Below are 20473 nucleotides of genomic sequence, written 5' to 3' on the forward strand. Positions count from 1 at the left end.
ATTCACATACATGAAAACGCTATGTAGACCTATATACCAGATTTTGAACCAAATGCGTCTGTGGTAGACCATCAGTTGATCTATTCATTCACATACATGAAAACGCTATGTAGACCTATATACCAGATTTTGAACCAAATGCGTCTGTGGTAGACCATCAGTTGATCTATTCATTCACATACATGAAAACGCTATGTAGACCTATACCAAATTTTGAACCAAATTCGTCTGTGGTAGACCATCATTTGATCTATACATTCACAGACATGAAAACGCTATGTAGACCTATATACCAAATTTTGAACCAAATTCGTCTGTGGTAGACCATCAATTGATCTATACAGTCACATATATGAAAACGCTATAATACAAAAATGAAAAGACTATATAAATAAGATTCGATTATAATTCTGCATCAAATTTTGGTTTTAATCAATCAGAAAAAAACCTCCTTGATTTTCTTCACTACATTACGAAAAAAAAAAAACTTATTTTTTTTGGAGATCAGAAAATAAAAATCTGATTACTTATTGACATTCTAGTCTTTTCCAAGGTTCACAATATTTATGCGGGCGGAGGAAGGATAAGATCTTTATTACGCAAAAAAGGTTCAAGTTCTTACTCCATCTAGATTAATTTTTAATGTTTAAGAATTTCTTTGCTTCAGAAATCTCTTTTTACCTCTTAATGCCTTGAGCTTTTAATATTATTGTTTTAACCTCCAGATTTTTAATAAATATCTTTTGTATTTTCAGAATATTGATAAAATATTGTTTTTATTTTGGTTAAGCATGCAATTTATTACATTCTACTTTTTATTTTTAAATATTATTCACATTTACATTGATTATTGAATCTTGCAATTGATTTTTGGAATCGATTTTCGATTATCGATGACCGATAAATAAGATGCTCAGTAATTGTTACAATAACGTACACCAAACTTTATAATTTCAGACTCTACGAGGATGTGAGTGCAAAATAGATTAAAATGCTCTATCTTTAAAACCTGAACTCACGGAAGCACCAAGAGTACGTGGATGAAAAGTCACTGGAGAAGTAAACGGATTCTTGCTTCTCCAGTTATATATAATAATAATTTGAGGACAACATATCTTTTTTTGAGATGATGGGAAGTATTTCATTTGGGAGGGGAAGAAGGTAATCTTATGACGGTCCTTAGCTCTCTACAACTATTCCAGTGTTGACGATTGCCCTTCAGATCATCACGGAGCCAAAACAGGACAGTGGTATGCCACATCTGGTTGTGGTTATAATATGAAGCAAGTAATCTGTTCATTACCAATAATGAATATTAATATGTGTTTGTCCCGTTTGTACTGGTAAGTAGTTTGATAGACTACAGACCAGACTACACACGCACCCCCACCCCCACCAACACCCCCACCCACACAAATACACACAAACACACACACACATGATTCTTATGTCGTCTAAAAATTCAAAAGTTGTCTTCATTGCCTTTTCAATGACACCAATTTTTTCAGGAATGATTTTTTTTATTTTTATTTAATTTAAGTTTTATTTTTATTAATTAATAAAGCTATTTTAAGCTTATTTTAGAACAATAGCATTGCTGTTGTAAATTCAAATAGTTTTTATTGTTACTACTTATTTAATAATTGTCCTTTTTTTTTCAATGAGGAGGATCCTTATATGAAGACTTATATAATTATTTTCCATGCTAAATAGGTTTCAGTATAAAGCTTAGTTTAATACAATTTTTGAAATTTTGCTTTATTTACAATTAAAGTTTAACTTTATAGTAAAAAATTGGTGAAATTTTGAATGTGATAAATGAAGCACTATTTTCAAATGCTGCTGCTTTTTACTTTGAAATAAATGTATGTATAAACATATAGATAGGGAATTATGGACAAGTTTAAAATGATGCATGACTTCTTAATTAGCATGGGTTATATCCCCGGTAAAATTTTTAGTTCAAGATTATTTTGCAGTGGAAATCATTATGACATAGCTATACAAAATATGTATTTGAAGTTTTTAGCAGTCATTAATTCCAGTACTGGAATTAATGACTGCTGGAATTCCAGGAGGTCACCAAAGTGATTAATAAGAGCGTGTAATAGTGATGAGAAGCCTCCTGTCTTAAGTCGTTTATGACAGTTTGTTAAATGACTGAATGAAATCCGATTTATTTTTATTTATCCTGAGTTAGAGTATCTGATTTTTTTTCTTATATTCTGGTTCTACGGCAAGTATTTCAGTTTGGAAATGGAATCATGGGAAATATTCACACCTTTTTTTTAAATAATAAATTAAAATTTATTTATTATTTTTCATTTCGAGTTAATTTATAAGTTATTTTTCTTACATTTATAACAATTTTTGTTTATGGCATGTAAAAATAAAAGAAATGGGGTAAAAAAAAAAATCGACCTTGAAAAGTTTTTCCACTTAAAAAATATAAGTTCAAGTGAAATAGTTACTGGGCGCTAGTTTTCTACTTATTTTAACGTTAATCAATGTATGCTATTTTTTGCACAGGAAAAGCTTTTTTTTATTAAACTTTCAGAATCTTTTACATCCATTTTTCATAATTTAAGTTGAAATTATATTGACTGCGCAAATTTTATTATTATATATTCTTGTTATCCATTAATTTTTAAATTTTTTTTATTAAATAATAGTAATTTTATAAATCTTTATTTTATAATTTTTATTGATCTTTTGATGTTCCTCGTCAATTGAAAATAAGGATTTTCATGATAACATTTAATTCAAATTTCATAACTGAACTTCTAGCCCATCTATTAATACAAGAAAAAAAGGAAAAAAAATTCTAAATTGTCACAAACCTCAAGTAGTTGGAGAAACACTTATTTCAAATACAGGGTGTTTCAAAAGTTTTTATAACGCCTCAGACAGTAACCGATTATCAGATCATTACATATGACTCGAATAAATTTAATAAGAAGCTTCCGGCAATGAGATATCTGACTTTTGGAGGCGTGGTTTGCTTGTTAATAGAGAACGTGAGGTTAAATAATTTCAGACAACATCCCGTTACAAGCTGTTACATCCCGTTACATTAAATATCCATATGCTTTGAGAGCATCTATCAGATCATAACAGACAACTAGGATAAATTTAATACGCTGTATCCAGAAATGTGACAGATGACTGATTGAGGCACGGCTTACTTTGTTATTAGTGAAAGGGAGGTTAAATAATTTCAGAAAACATCTCTTTAAAAACTGGTGTAATTGCATTACATATGCTAATATTTTATGCTTACTCAAGGGATCTTACTGACATCTAGGATAAACTTAATAAGCTGTGTCCAGAAATGTGACAGATGACTGGGTTGCTTAGTTATTACAGAATATGAGGTTCAATAATTTCAGACCACCTCCCGTTAAAAGCTGGTGTCATTGCATTAAATGTTCAAATACTTTGAGAATATCAATCAGAACATAACAGACGACTAGGATAAATTTATGAAGCTATATACAGAAAAGTGTTAGATGATTTGCTGGATGAGTGGCTTACTTAGTAGTTAACAAAAATGAGGTTAAATAATTTCAGAAAACCTCTCCTTAGAGACTGGTGTAAGTGCACTACATGTACTAATATTTTATGCAATCATGAGATCTTACAGGCGACTAGGATAAACTTAAGATGTATCCAGAAATGCAATAGATGGCTTTACGTACGTAGATTGCTTAGTTCTTGGGGAACATGAGGTTGAATAATTTCGGATATGCTTTCGTAAAAGCCTGATGTAATTACATTGTACATGCAAATGCTTTGAATACGTCAATAAGACCGTGATAAACGACTCGAATAAACTTAATAAGCTGTCTCAGAAATATGACAGAGGACTGCTAGAGACATAGTTGCATTAGAGAACATGAGGTCGATTAATTCTAGATATCTTTTCCTCAAGAGCTGGTGTAAATACTTTAAAATTATGTACTTTTTAAAACCAGTGGCAGTAGTTCCCCCAAAACGTTCTTGTATATTATCTAATAAAGGTGTTGTACCAGAGAACGCCTTGCATGGCTTTGGAGTAAAGTAAATACAAATTATTAACGTTTGGAGAGAATTTATCATTTTTACTGAATCTAAAGTGTCATCTTTGTCAATTTATTTGGCGATTAAGACAAGGAATATGCTTAATAGTATCTGGAAATTGAATCTATGATTTAGATGCATTTTTCCCAATCGATTGAAACAAAAATGTGACACAAAACTACATTTGTAGTCACAAAATCTCATACCAAATTTAATACATTTAATTCATTGCATTTTGAGCTATCGCGTTTATATGTTTCGGTTGTTGTTGTTGTTTCTTATGGCACTTGCCACGGACAAGCCCGCTGTTACGAAGACAGCGATTTAAGCCGAAGGGGGAGGGCCAATTGTTTTTATAGTAGCGCCAACTAGGGCCAAGAGTACGACTTTGCTACTCACGCATCACTCATTCGCTTGCACAACCCCTTTTTACAGGCGGGCACATTCACATATCTCACAGATAGAACAATGGAAGAACAACCATACCCAAACCGGGACTCGAACCCGGGACGCCCAGATCACGAGGAAGACGCGCTACCCCTATGCCAGGATGCCGGCATATGTTTCTTAAAGTACAGACCGACAGACGAACAACCCCTTATTGGATTTGGCTTAACATTTGAAAGGTGTCTGCATTATAGATTTTAAATATGTGCACCGAATTTTATCCATTTAGCTCTCGTTTTTTCGTAGCTATCAAGTTAACGGATAAACAAACAGACAGACTTCCTCTGAACGGAATTTGTTCAAAATGTGATATAAATCTACAAATTTGGTGTAAAGACTGTATACCAAATTTCAACCGTCTAACTCAAAACATTTTTGAGTTATTTTTGTCACAGATAGACAGACGGACATTTTTCACAAGTGTGCTTTTCGAACTCATGGAGATTTAAAATATGGAGATTTGTCGAAATCTCGTGTTTGAAATTGTTGATGATTGCTAAATTTCCTCTATACAACGTATACGAGAAAGTAAAAACTGGGATGGAAAAAGACGAATTATGGTATGTTTGTCCTAAAACCGTTTTTCTGACGCCTTCCAGACATATTTTTTAGGTTTCTCTCTTGGTGCACATGATGTACTTAATATACGAGAAAACCGAAACATAGGATGTTGATTTAATCATCTTATTGATCTAATTTATAATCATAATGGAAACAAATCCGATTGCAAAGTTTGCATATGAGCTATATCAAAAGAATTCCATTTCTTTTCTCCGTTTTCAACCATGTGATACTCTTCCAATGGTTGTAGAGTCCCTTTTAGGATGCTGCAAGAAAAGAATGAAAGTAAATTGAGAATATATTTGACGATATAAATGTGAATTTTGTTAAAGTGAATCACTGTATTCATTTATTGAAGTCATTTCCTGAATCAGCTTTTTACTTCCTTTCATTTTACCTTTCTCTCTCTTTGGTATTGTACAGTATGATATATTTTAAATCAATATCCAATGAAAATAAATATTAAATGATATTTGAACCTCTTGTCCGAAATTTTATAGCATGTAAATGTTTTAATATAAATCTTCTATTTTCTCTTCGTATGGCCCTATTGAATAAAGAACAACTTGTTTTGGTAACCTGTTTTATACCTTGATATTTACAGAAAGAAATACAGTCAAAAAACTTTTTTGTCCAAAGCTTTATTATATTATTATTTTGTTAATAAAAATCTAATGTTTTGAAATATGCTAAAGAATTAGGCTATAGTTAGTTGAAAAATTTAATATTTATTTTCATCTAGTAGCTGGAGAGGTATTAAAATATTCACACATATTATTCAGAATCTTGCTGTTTTGTTTCTTATGTTTATACAAAGAGAAGACACTGCAACAAAACTTTGTTTAAAACCAAATTAAAAATTATTAAAAATAAAAATATTGGTTTAAAATGAAATGCATGTTTCTAAGATGCTAATGTTTGAATTTTAAAACGGAGTTAAAATATTTTTGTCTCATAATATGCTTTAAAGTCATTGGTTAAAAATATTATAATTTCGTTTAATTAAAAGCAAATAATACAGTCAAAACTCTTTCGTTGGGAACGCCTTCCATCAAAGCAATAGTAAAAAAGAACAAAACCTGTTCCTGAAGCAGTGAAATAATGTTGGAACGATATCTATCAAATTTGATAGCTTTCGTTCAAATAGTTTGTCCTTTAAAGCGGTTAGAACAATTTGCAAACGATAGTAAAGCATATAAACAGCACAATATTAAAAATTGTTCGTCACGATCTGGTGTATTAACATATGAATCTCATAAGAGATTTGTTTGAATTCTGATATATGTAATATTGGTAATATGTAATATTCTGGTATATGTATAAGTCAGGCATTTATCTACGCATTTTCAAAAATAATTTATTCTATTGTATGAAAATCTATATACTTATAATAAAGTTCAATGTGTGTGTGTGTTGGCTCTCTACAGGTCAGACCGTTTGACTTACAGCTACAAAATTTGGCACATGTATACCGTGGTAACCGGGAATGAGCAAGAAATTTTTATCGAATAATTCTTAAGATACAGCATAAATTATGAAAAGTATTCTGTAGTGCACGTACGACTTAAATACTGAACGATTCTGTTTTCAGTACTCATATTAAAAAAAAAAAGCGGAGTCAGTATCAAATGTTTTTTATATTGATTGCAGTTTAATCATTGCCACTTTAATTTTACGGGCCCTGACTGAAAATTAGAGAGAGACATAGTACATTATGGCTTAAGGTCATTTTAAAAGTATGAGTGAATTATACGACTATCAAAATTTGAAGCTCAAAATATTTTGATGAAGAAGCAGTTAAAAACACATAAAATATTTGTATGTAACTTGAAATGTTAAGGAGCATTAAGACCGGCGAGCGGGTTGGTCGCCAAAGGCGGCTGGTATAAAATAAAAATTTGATTTTTCGGGCTCGAGTACATTTTGTGTGCACGATAAATTTAATTTCTTTTTAAATTAATGTGTAGCCATATCGCTGATCGAAGCTTAAATTATTTCTCACATGGAAATATCATGCAGAGATAAAATCATTTAAGCAAACGTGTACTAGAATTGTTAAATAATTCATGAAGAGTGCATAATTTTTAAAAAATTACTTATGCAGTAGTTTTGCATTTAACAGGAAGAAAGTTTTCTGAATTTCCTGAATGATACCATGCTGATTAATTATTTTTTCCCTCCCTACAGGTCGTGAAATCCATCATCAGCAGTCATGTTCGTGATCGGGTCTCAGAGCTTCAGGCAGAAGATGCTGGTGATCTTAGGAAAGCTCATTCGAACCAAAGACTTAGAACTCGCAGACCCTCACGAAGCAAAAGCAAAAACACAGCTCAAAGTGAGTCAAACTAAATCATTTCATAAATTTTTTTCAGAGAATTTAAATTATGAATGATTTATATATTGCGGCATTTTACAGCCCCAGAACTATTTGTTTCTTACTCAGTTCATCAGCGCCATGTGAGTATGAGAAGCCTCCGAAATGGTGTTTGGTTCTCGCACTCGAATGGGTTTAGAAATGGTGTGGAGTCGACTACCCCCTACCGATAACGGGACATGATTCCCGGGAAGAGTTGTATCGTGGTCGGTGATGGACCTTGACTTAACCTTAGTTCCTACCAATGATGTCATCAGTCATTCAGATTTTGCATGCTTCAGGGCGGTCGGTGCAATCAATTTGTGATTAGCTTATCACAAGAATGTGTAATGTTTACTCTAATAATCTTATGTATGTGCAAAATTTTTTTGAAGGGAATGTTTTTCATTCACCGGGGGCGAATAGCTGCATCTATCGAAAAGATAATAAAAAAAGATGTATCTGTAACACAAAAAAATCCTCTAAAGCCATTTTCTTCATTCCATGATAGCCTTCATACATTGAGTTACATTTATAGAGGTAATTATATTAACTCTTTAAGGACAAAAAATTACCCCACCTTTTGTTTAGTTTTATATGCAAGGTGGTATATTTTTTAACCCAACTCGAAATGTTGAAATTATTCATAGTCGTACAGTTTAATATTTTATTTAAAATTGTTCATTTAGTTGGAGGTAATGCATAATAAATGAAAAATAAATTATTCAAATCATAAAGCATCAATACGTTTTGTGTGCTGCTTGATTACACGAGGACATAATTGATGATAGCTTGATCTTTCCTTGCTTGCAACAGAATAAAGAATTAGTACTGTCGGTTGGGCCGGTTCTGTAGTGAAAGGGTTAAAGAATGTACACATGGATCTTTAACTTAACAAGTTTTTATCTTAAAAAGGACATACCCTCATGTGCTGCTATTTAAAATATTCACTGTTACTTTTGTTTTATGTCTGTATAATCTTTTGAATCAACTGCATTCGAAAATTCTATTATTTATTTTTTCGGTTGTAAAAATCTATTAAAATATCCAGTTTGTTTATCTTAATTATGTTTTCTAGCATGAATTAATATAGATGGATGAGGATAAAAGAAAATTATGCAAATAATTTTTTAATTCTCTAATACGAAATTCATCTACATTACATACTTTATAAAATATACTTATTATTTGCATACTTAAGTTTTACATGCTGGCTATGGATATTGAATAAGAAGAAACATTAATATCAGAAGATTCACTTTTTATATCAATTCAGTTATGCTATATTGCAAGAAATTATTTTTGTAGAGCGATAGAGCTATGTAATGTCATCCATTTCTAAAGAACATCCCGTGGAAGAAATCTCGTTAGAGACCAATTTCTTCAAGCCTTTTAGCTTGTGTAGTCGAAGTGCATTCTAATCAAGAATGCATAAAGTGCAGACAGTCCTTTCTCTCTTCACTTCAGCTGCAGCCTCTCCACTCTGAATGTTTTATGCCTTTAAAAATTGGCAATGGTGCTGTTCTTGTCTGGCGATAACTGCGCTCTTAGATAGAATAAAAATATAGAACTCCTTTTCTGGAAGGTTCCCAAATTGAAAACTTGCGAGGAGATAGAATCTGGACACTGTAAAATCTGTGAACTGGAACCTACGTAATATTTTTTTTTCACTTTGGCATGGGTGCAAGGCGAATTGGTGCAAAAACTTTGGAAACATCAAGTGAAATTTTCGTGAAAGATACAGAGAGAAAGCGATTTTTGTGTGGTATTATTTGCAAGAGAAAACTTTATTCAATTTTTCTTTAATTTTTTAGAAAATACATCTTTGTTTCAAGTCCTTTTTTTTTCCACATGCCATCTATAGAGTTATTTCTTTATCCATCGGCTAGTATCTGTGAGAAAAACACACCATTTTGTAAGCTATGACAATAAAACCTTTTGTTTCAAAACTGAAACGTTATTATTATTATTTTGCTTTGTCTTAGGCAACGAATAGAAATTATTGAGAGTGACAAAAATTTTGAAATATAGGATTTGGTGCATTTTTATATTTTAAATTCTGTTGAATTCGCAAAAATAAGTTAATGCCACGTTTGCTTATTAATGCGATAACTCAAAAACTCAACATTAACATATAACATTAATGAATGTGGAACAGGAATTTATCTTGTTATTTATTATAGAATCATAGCGAACAAACATTTTATCATGCTCTCATGACTTGACATTGTTATTTTTCTTCCTAGGTGATTATCAGTCTGCAATGGTCATTTCTACTCATTATTCGATAAAACAATAATAACAATTTGTAAAAAAATTTGTTCATTGTAGTTAAATTTTTATAAAACTAAATGTTTCACGAATTTTATTCACATTACACTTAAAAATAATTCCATCTGTTTTCGTGAGTTGAAACAAATGACAATATTTTCCCATTGATTATACTTCTACAGCACATCCTATTTCCTCATTATCTTCATTGCCTAGTGTAGGAAATTAATTATTGTTACTAATTTGTAATATTTTTTCTGACCACAGTAAGTTTCCTAGTAGTTTAAGAGAGTTTTACAGATAATTCTTAGAATAGATACCAGGTCGATGACTATTGAAATTGGCAATACAATTACCTACAATTTGGCGATTACGAATTTGGTGATATTGCAGGTAACAATGAAGGTTTTCAATACTCGAGAATATTGACAACACATTAGTGTTTGAATTCAGAGCTTATTCTAGAACATTTGTTCGCTTGTAAATGGAACTATAAAAGCAGAGTCACCCAATTAAATGCAGTTAATCAGTTGAGTTGAGAGAAGGAATGTTGAGTGAATTCTCTCTTTGGAGTTTTGATCTCCTGCGAATTCATCTGCGCTCTTTGTGTTGTTCCAGTTTTTAATAGAGATTTGCATCTTGTTTGTTGCTGATTCTGCTTTTTTATGTGCGTTTCGTCTATGTTTTGTTAACTGTATTTCGTGTTTTCGTGTAGAATAAATCATACGTTTCTGAGTCTTTTGATCTTTTCCTGGTATATTCACCGGACGGAGTATATTTACAATTATTAGTAATATTTATATTTATGTATATAATTAAATATAATGAACTATTATTAATTAAAATATTAATATATATAATGAATAGCTTTGAAGACCTCTGCTCATTGACCTTTGTTATAATTTAGCATAAAAATGTAAATGAAATGCGGATTTAATGATCCCGTAGCTAATTTTTTCGTGCTGAGGATTATTCCTACAATCATAAGTGAATTCACACTTTAAGAGCAACTCTCTTCTTTGGTTGATAAGAACACATGAATTGGGTTTGTGCATCCCTTAATGACATATCAAAGGGCTAGGAATAGTTTAAACTCTGCCCAGAATTACAAACGGCAGTGGACGATTATATTATAGATATAACATTAAAATTATCATAGCTCTGTCCAGGAATCAGAGATTAACTGAATTACTGCCATCCCTAAATCATGTAAGATGGAACTAAGGTAGAACTGTGGTACAATCCCTCCCATAGGATGTAAGCTTCGTCTTGAATGTGAAGGAACTCGATTCACATCCTTGATATACCTACCTTCAAAGCGAGAACCAATTACAAAGATTCCAAAAGATTCCAAAAAGATTCCAAAAGATTTTCCTCCCCGTAATTGATGGACTTCTGGTTGTTGATATTTTTAGTTACACAGAGTGGCCTGGAATTCGTAATGACTATGGCATTTTTATGGGTGTATAGATTGAAACAAATAACTTTTGCTGTCGAACATCAGATCACAAATGTAGTGAATGCTACAGAAGGCTGTTTGGCAGTGAATTAATTAAAAGAAAAGGGTACACCAGATAAAGTAACAGAATTCGAATACACAACAGCGGAAATACAAAACTGTATGAGTAACAATTATCAAATTCCATTGGCAGCTGGAACGGATGTAATTACAAACAAAGCATATATAAACTCAATGTAATTAGAATAACACAAATGTTAGGACATCCATTCTAATAGATACACGTGCCACGCAGTATCATTCATTCATTGTAATTTCTTGTTGTTGTGAGTTTGTATTTCATTAAACGTGTTGAAATCTAAATAACCTAAATGCTAGACCAGCCTTCTAAACGATACACACTCCAAGCGTTATAATTAATGCAATTGCGATTTTGTATTTCATTAAGCCTGCATTGAATGCTTTATTCCTTTTATTTAATTCCCTGGAATGACTTCCCCATAGCAGCCAATCTTTGCATCTACGCCCCCATGTTTTTTTTGAAAACTTTTATTTTCTTGAGTGTATGATCTAGCCATGAAGTTTATTAGTAAAATTCTAGATCTCACGTATAGAAAAAAATCCTTGCCAAGGATATCCCTTGTATACACACAAGAAACTTCCAGTATGATGGACGTTTCTCAATTTTCGGAAGGGAATGTTAAGGCTGCCGGATCTAGTTACCTCCTCTAAATGAGAAGCGCATTACCTACAGACGGAGCTGTATCATGGTTAATAATAGTCACTTAGTCACTAGGACTCAAAATACAGTCTAATGACTGTTATTGCTCCTGCACAGTCGAAATTGTGGTCACCTTCTTGTTTCCCAAGGCAAAGCGGGAGGACTGCAACATGAAAGTGGTATACAAAATTTATCTTCCACTAGGGGCATATCGAGTATGTGGATGGGAAATTTCAGAATAAGTTATCAAACTCTCCTTTTTCTAGTGTGAACAGTAAAGGAGAGGGTTTAAGTCATCCCCCCTCCATTGACGGAACGTACTATCCAAGGGAAGGGTTAGGCTATTGCTGGTGATAATGTTTAGGATTCCACCCTCCATTTCTGAAAGCGGCAATGATCATTCATTTCCCGACAGTTTTATATGGAAGGTCGGTGTAGTTCTTTTATGGTTAAGATAAACCAAATTTCATCAATATTCTTTGTTTTGATCTTAAATTGAGTCTTGTACAAATACGCAAAGGGATTGATATTGTTACGAAATTTCCGGGTTTCGTTTGGATAGTGGGGGTTATATGGTGCGAAGAACGCTCAATCACCAGGCGGCAGTAGAAAATAAAACAAAGACGTTTATTTACACGAAGACACACAGGATAGCACAAAGACGACAACTATATACAGCACAGAAGGCGATTATCTTCAGCCGAGACGTGCAGCATACAACAGCAGCGTACAAAACAGCATAAACAGCAGCATACAACAGACTCTACTACAGCCAGTAGCACACAGCTTAGTTCAGCACTAGCTTCACTCCGTCGCTGCTCCGCTTATCTCTGGAAGGTCGGTTCCGACTACTCTTCGACTCCACTGGTCCACGACTACTCAGCAGCGGCAGGACTGCTTCCTTTTATAGGCATCAGGAAGGTGGGGGGCTAGAAGCCTCTCAACCAATCAGGAACGTTCGAGGCGTAACTCGGTTCCTACTGGACGGATCGGGAAAATTCTCGATGTTTCGGGTATAATCTATTTTGGCGCCAAAGTCTCCAAATTCGTCGCCAAGTTTGTCGCTAAGCTCCGGGACCTCTGACGCGACACCGGACTCCATCCAGTACAGATGACTGTAAAACATTCTTTCCGATGGTGGAACCAACTATGCTGGGAAGCAGCATTACAGATTCATAACAATATAATTCAAAAATCACATTTTTTGTGTTCAGATAGGTATATAAACAAAACAAAACAAAAAAACTATTAGAAATTTATCGACAGTTAAGGAAAGAATTTTTGACGATTTCAGCACTTTTTTTAATGTTTTCGTATAATAGAAACTTAAAAAAAAGACCGAAGAATCTAATTACTAACAATAAATCGAAATTCAACTTCTGCACATATTTATTACGCATCTATTATGTAACATTTTAGTTAAGTTTCGACAATGGAACATTATTTATTTATAGCATGAGTGTACAGAAAAGGAGAAAATAGAATCATGTTATTTCCGAATTACCTCGTCTGTGTATATATATAAAAAAGAATTCTTCTGTGCTTTAAATGAATAACGAACGGGAAAAACTTTGTTCGAGAGCTTCTATTCAACAACAAATTTATTTTTAGAACCCTATTTTGATTATTTCTCCGCTGTTTTCTCCGAAAGAAGCCTCTTTTTTACAAAATAGATTTAGCGCGGTAAATTCTCTGCAAAGCAGAATTTTTACTTTCTAACAAATATTTCAACGGTATTTTATGAGCAGCTTCTGCCTTATAAGAAATGAATTCCATTTATATGAATACAATTGGCTCTTCTGTAGATAAATATGTTTCTGTGTTTTCTCGACGTAAGGAAATTGATATATCAATTCTAGAGATTGTCTAGTTTTAAAGGTATAAAACACAATCACATCGGCAATAGAATTAAACATAAAAGTAAAGGAATAATAGTCACAGATAGTTGACTTTTTATATTCTCTTATTTAATTCATTTCATAAATGCGATGATGTCTTCAGATTCATTTTTTCCCTCTTTATTTTTAGAAAATCTTGAAATTTTGTTCATTTTATGGTATTTGGCGATGCTAATTAAAATTCTGTACACTTTATGATATTTAACGATGAATCCCCACACTTTATGACATTTTGAGATGTTTGAAATTCCATGCACTTTATAATATTTGGTGGTGTTAATTAAAATTCCGTACATTTTGTGACATTTAGCCCTGCGGGTTGCAATTCCGTACATTTATTACATTTGATGATATTTGAAATTCGGGTACACTTTAAGACATTTGGTGGCGTTGGTTGAAATTTCGTGCACTTTATTGACATTTGATGATGTTTGAAATTCGGTGGACTTTATGACATTTTAAGAGGCACTTTGAAATTCGGAACACTTTATGATATTTTGTACTGTTGTTTGGAATTCCGTGCACTTTATGATACTTGGTGATTTTGATTGAAATTCCGTATATTTTATGACATTTGATGATGTTTGAAATTCGGTACACTTTATGATATTTGATGATGATGTTTAAAATTCCGTACTCTTTAAGACATTTGGTGGTGCTGATTGAAATTCCGTACCCTTTTATGATATTGGCAATGCTGGTTGAAATTCCTTACACTTTATGACATTTGGTGATGTTGGTTGAAATTCCTTAAATTTTATGACATTAGGAAATTGGTTGAAATTCCTTACATTTCATCACATTTGTTCGTACTCTTTATGACATTTTGTGTTGCTAGTTGAAATTCTGTACACTTTATAACATTTGGTAATATTGGTAATTTAAACAATGTTATTTATCCCAGTCACTTATTAAACGAGATTTCTTTACATCCGTAATGTAATTCATTTCTCCCCCTCACTTTTGGATGAGGAAAATTTTGAAATTCCGTTCATTTTATGGTATTTGGCGATGTTGGTTGAAATTCCATATGCATTTTATGATATATCACGACATATTGTTTAAAATTCGGTACATATTATAACATTTTGTTTTGTTTGAAATTCCTTACTCTTTTAGGCATTTGGTGGGGTTAATTGAAATTCGTTACGCTTTATGAGACTGGCGGTTTTGGTGGAAATTCCGTACACTTTATGCCATTGGCGATGTTGGTTGAAATTTCGTACTCTTTATGACATTTGACGATGTTCTTTGAAATTCGGTACACTTTATGATATTTTGTAATGTTATTTGGAATTCCGCACACTTTAAGACACTTGGTGGTGTTAATTGAAATTCCCTACTCTTTATGACATTCGGTGATATTTGTAGTTTGAATAATGTTATTTATCCCAGTCAATGACTAAGCGGAATTTCTATTCATCAGCTCTTATTTCCACACTTTTGATTAGAAAAATATTTGATATATGTATCTTAGTTATTTAAAGCAAAAAAGTTCTAAAAAACATTTTCTTACTCTCTCAGCTATATTTATGACATTCGATGATGTTTTTTAAAATTCGGTGCACTTTATGACTTTTTTGTGATATTGTTTGAAATTTCATACACTTTAAGACATTTGGTGGTGTTGACTGAAATTTTGCACATGTTTTGTTATTTGGAGATGTTGGTTGAAATTCCGCACACGTTATGACACTTGATGATGTTGTTTGAAATGCGGTATACTTTATGATATTTTATGATGTTATTTGAAATTCCGTATACTTTTATGACTTTCGATTATGTTAATCGAAATTCCGTACACGTAATGGCATTTGACCTGCCAGTTGAAATTCCACACTTTATGACATTTCACACTATGGGTAGTTTGAATAATGTTATTTTTCCCAGTAATGTTTAAACGGCTTTTATTTCCAATCTCTTGATTAGAAAAATATTTGATAGTTATTTATGGTAAAGAAGTTCTGCAAAAAATATTTTCTTGCTCTTTCAGCTTCCTCTTTCATTGTCTGTCTTTGAGTATCTGCTGCAGTAATTCACTTTTATACTTACATGAGCAGTGTAACCACCACCACCCCTTTTTACCTTTTCATATATGAAGTATACAAAGAAAAAAGTACTGTAATCGTAAAAAAAAAAAAAATCTTGTGCACAAATTTAGAATCTGAAACATAGACCCATATCAAATTTAGAACCAAATCCATTAAAAGGATAATCATCTGTCGATTTCTATTTAACATGGTAATTTTCCATCGAAAAACTGTTGTATAAGCGGGTCTGGTGCACGTTAAACGTCCGGGCCAAACGTCCTCCCTCTGGTGTGGTGTGGAGAGGGGGGTAACAGCTTAGGTGTCGTCCTCGTCATCTGACCGCAGTTCAAAATTACGAAGTTCGTCCCAAAATAGCCCTAGTGTTGCTTTAAAACAGTACTAATATAACTAAATAAATAATAACTAATATAGCTAAATACAACTAATAATAATAATTATATAATATAACTAATATAACTAATAATAATAATAATATAATATAACTAAATATAACTAATAATATAATATAACTAATATAACTAATAATATAATATAACTAATATAACTGAATAATGTAACTAAACTAAACTGATTAACATGATAATTAAAAAATACATTGACTTAAAAGAATGAAATTTGGCATAACCATGATCGATCACTGCCGATTGGTTGGTTTGTGGGGTTTATTGGCGCAAAAGCCTCATTTGGCCATACTGCGCCAATCAAATGGTATCGATCACTGCCGAATGCATACTAATAGACTGATTCGCGATTATTTCGTGCCATTGGTATGTGATTAATACACAAGTACCAGTTTTCTTTACTATATTAAGAAGCCCGAAACTCTCATGCACGGGAATCATGAAAATAAAAACCTGAGCACTCATATCGTTCAAGACTTTGCAAAAGGTCCGAAATTTTAGGCGAGGTGAGGGGAGAGGTAGCATCTTTGTCAGGGAGTTTAGTAGAAAGTTTGGGGAAGATCACTGCCTTTGTTTACTTTATCGTATTTGAAATATACCAAAAAGAAAATTTTGGAATATGTAAACAATTGAAACCTGAAGATTTTGATGAATCTGAATATTTTCTACACCCCCGCCCTCCGGAGCGTGAAAAAGGATTTTTTGAGATATATCCGCCTGTCTATGAACATGAAAATTGAAGAATGCATCCATTAGAACGATGAAATTTGTTACGTAATCTTAATATTATATTTGCAAAATTCTTACAAAATTTGGCTGAAACCCGTCATAAAGAAGTCTGCCTGCCTGTATATATGTTTGTGAAGGCACTGACGTAAAAACGGAGAGAGTTATTTGCATGGAATTTGTTATACAAATTTATGGTCGTATTCGTATATGTGTTCAGAATTTTGGACCAAATCTATCAAAAACGGGTCCATATGCCTATCTATATGTTGGTGTGTATATGAATGCCATATTCAAAAATGCAATGAATTAGATAAATGAAATTTGGTATGCGGTCTTGTAGTAAAATTTGTAGATATGTACCAAATTTCGGATCGAACAGATGGAAGTATACGCTTCCAAAATGCTTGTTTAATTTTCTTTTTTATATTATGAAGCATAAACGCGTCTTACAGCATCACTACTTGTGGAGAAACAGTCACACTTTTGGACTGTCATGACCTTCGAGGGTTTGCTGTTTCATTCCCTACATTACCGTAATTCTGCTCTATGTTTCGGGAATGCAGTAAAAGATAGAAGCAGAACAAAAAGTGCTAGATTACCTAAATATACGAGAAAATCAGGGAAATAACATTTTCAAGGAGCGTTTTTCTAACAGATTTATGCTAAATGCGAAGAAAATTTTTTCGGGAATTGGAGGGGGTCACAACCTGCATATTCTCGACGACATAATACCATTATAATATTCCAGAGCTTAAATAAGAGTAAATCTATAAATTTGATTCCGTATGAACGGAAACATGACTTGAAATACCTTTAATTGATATCTTCATTTGATTTTTGGACTAATTTATTACTCACAGGGGTGATGAGCAGTAAACAAGAAGAGTCCGTTTTAAACACCCAAATGTAAATGTTCACACATAAAAAAATAATCTGTTTATATTAAATGTATATATTTTTATATGTCTTTTACACAAATCTACGAGATTTTTTTTTCAATCTTGAGTTATGGGGCATGTGTTACACTTTTTAAGATTTAAAAAAAGGCGAATAAGGTCACTATCAACTTTTCAAAGTCTAAACATTAATTAAAATAAAGTGCTGTGTTAAATGTGTGTTTTTCAGCTATTTTTTTTCTAAAATATTATCCCGTTAAAATAACGTTTAACCAGTTATAAAATTTAAAAAAAAGGCTTTTTTTATTGGTGCTAATTTTGTTTTCGCACAATGTTTCTCAAATTTATTAAATTGTTTCAATTCAACTTGATACACATTTTACAAAAAGGATTTATTGTTAGGATGAAAGCAAATCATTCTAACTTGCATTTTTGACAATGGAGTTGTTGGAGTGGTCTTCCAACTAGTCAAAATTTTCTCTCATACTCTCTATTAAATTTGTTTCATGCCAAAGAACGCCGTAAATGGATTGGCTTACAGTTGTTATGAAATATTAACTTTTGGAGTGAATTCAGCATTTTTACTGAGTCTATCTTGTCACCCTCGGCTAATTATTTGATAATTAATCTCTCACATGTGTTGGACCGTGGTGGCCTGGTGGTAAGGTCCCGGCTTATGAGCCGTAGGGTTTCAGGTTCGAGATCCGATTCCACCGAAGAAACGTCGTGTAAGGGGGTCTGTTGCCCGTTAAATCCGTTATGCCAAACGTCCCCCCGCTGGTGTGGTGTGGGGCGGGGAGGTGGGTGCCAGCTCAGGTTTCGTCCTCGTCATCTGACCGCGGTTCAAATTTACGAGGTCCGTCCCAAAATAGCCCTACCGTTGCTTTACAACGGGACGTTAATATAACTAAACTAAACTAAAACCCTCACATGTGTTAATAGCATCTAAATATCGAATTTTTGTTTTGAACACGTTTTTCCCAACCGATTAAAACAATAATTCGATACAAAACTACCGCTATCTGGTGCTATATTTTATGCCAGATATAATGGGATTGATTAAAATTTTATGAGCCTTTTTTAAATCAATACAATTTTATGTAAAATTTTAGAAAGCAAAAGATGATTTATGTAATTCTTTATATTATAGATTTCTATTGATAATTTCATGGAAAAAAGATATCTTTTTATCGCTCGAATAAAATAATATTTTTTATTTAATAAAATAAATTCTATCGTATCAAAATTGTTACTAATCTTTTAACTGCTGTTCATAAATATAAAGAAGTTATATTTTCGAAACTTTGCCTTTTTAATAGTCATTTAATGTTGCTAACATTTTATTGAATTCTTCACAATAATTTTTTTGATGTATTTCATTTACACATTTTTGAAACTAAGTGAAAATTAATTAATTCATATGAACATTTTTTGTACTAATCTAAAAGTAAACGCTCAAAGAATAAAATTTGAATAGTTAGTAATAAAAGATAAAATACATATTTATTTCACACAAAAAAAAAGAAAAAAAAGATAGAAAATAAATCTATTCAAACAAATCGTTATTTTATGATCTTGAATGAATTAATTTTTTTCTTATGAATACATTTTTTTCAAAAGAATAAAGAAAAATATTGAAATCGTTTAGAATTTTTTTTTTGAATCAGAAGTTTGGATAAATGGTCGTTATTTAATACAGCATAATGCTCTTCTTTCGAATCTCCTGCTCATTAAAATTCCGAAACATGAATAAAATCCTTGTATAAAAGAACATAAAGATGTCTTTTAGGTAACGAGTGGGTATGACTATCATTAAGTGCTACTCACTGGAGCTCAAAAATTCTGAGAGAGGATGAGGTAGTTTATGATTGTATATTTTTTTAGTTAAAATCCAAATAATGCATAATTAAAATGTCTTCAATGCTTTCTTCGATATTGATTACAAGAAAACATGCTTATTCGTCACATTAATCATTGCCCGTATTAAATCTTAATGCTTGCTATTATGCATTGATGCCCATTATTTATTACAATTTATAGTAGAGTTCAATTTGTGCCTATCGTGCCTTGTGTCTTGTGTCAAAACGTGCCTATTCGTCGCATTAATCATTGCCCGTAATAAATCTTAATACTTGCTATTATGCATTGATGCCCATTATTTATTACAATTTATAGTAGAGTTCAATTTGTGCCTATCATGCCTTGTGTCTTGTGTCAAAACGTGCCTATTCGTCGCATTAATCATTGCCCGTAATAAATCTTAATACTTGCTGTTATGCATTGATGCCCATTATTTATTACAATTTATAGTAGAGTTCAATTTGTGCCTATCGTGCCTTGTGTCTTGTGTCAAAACGTGCCTATTCGTCGCATTAATCATTGCCCGTAATAAATCTTAATACTTGCTATTATGCATTGATGCCCATTATTTATTACAATTTATAGTAGAGTTCAATTTGTGCCTATCGTGCCTTATGTCTTGTGTCAAAACGTGCCTATTCGTCGCATTAATCATTGCCAATAATAAATCTTAATACTTGCTATTATGCATTGATGCCCATTATTTATTACAATTTATAGTAGAGTTCAATTTGTGCCTATCGTGCCTTGTGTCTTGTGTCAAAACG

General features: G+C 32.2%; 1 protein-coding gene across 1 annotated transcript in view; it reads left to right on the plus strand.

The window, feature by feature from the left end:
* Positions 1-20473, plus strand: part of LOC129987494 (probable cationic amino acid transporter) — a 191614-nt gene that overhangs the window by 88886 nt on the left and 82255 nt on the right. Inside the window, exon 2 of the mRNA XM_056095469.1 lies at positions 7255-7402. Coding sequence (XP_055951444.1) covers positions 7280-7402 — 123 coding nt within the window. The 5' untranslated portion in view covers positions 7255-7279. The remainder of the gene's footprint in view (positions 1-7254; positions 7403-20473) is intronic.

Source organism: Argiope bruennichi, chromosome 10 (assembly GCF_947563725.1).
Source record: "Argiope bruennichi chromosome 10, qqArgBrue1.1, whole genome shotgun sequence".
Taxonomy (NCBI): domain Eukaryota; kingdom Metazoa; phylum Arthropoda; class Arachnida; order Araneae; family Araneidae; genus Argiope; species Argiope bruennichi.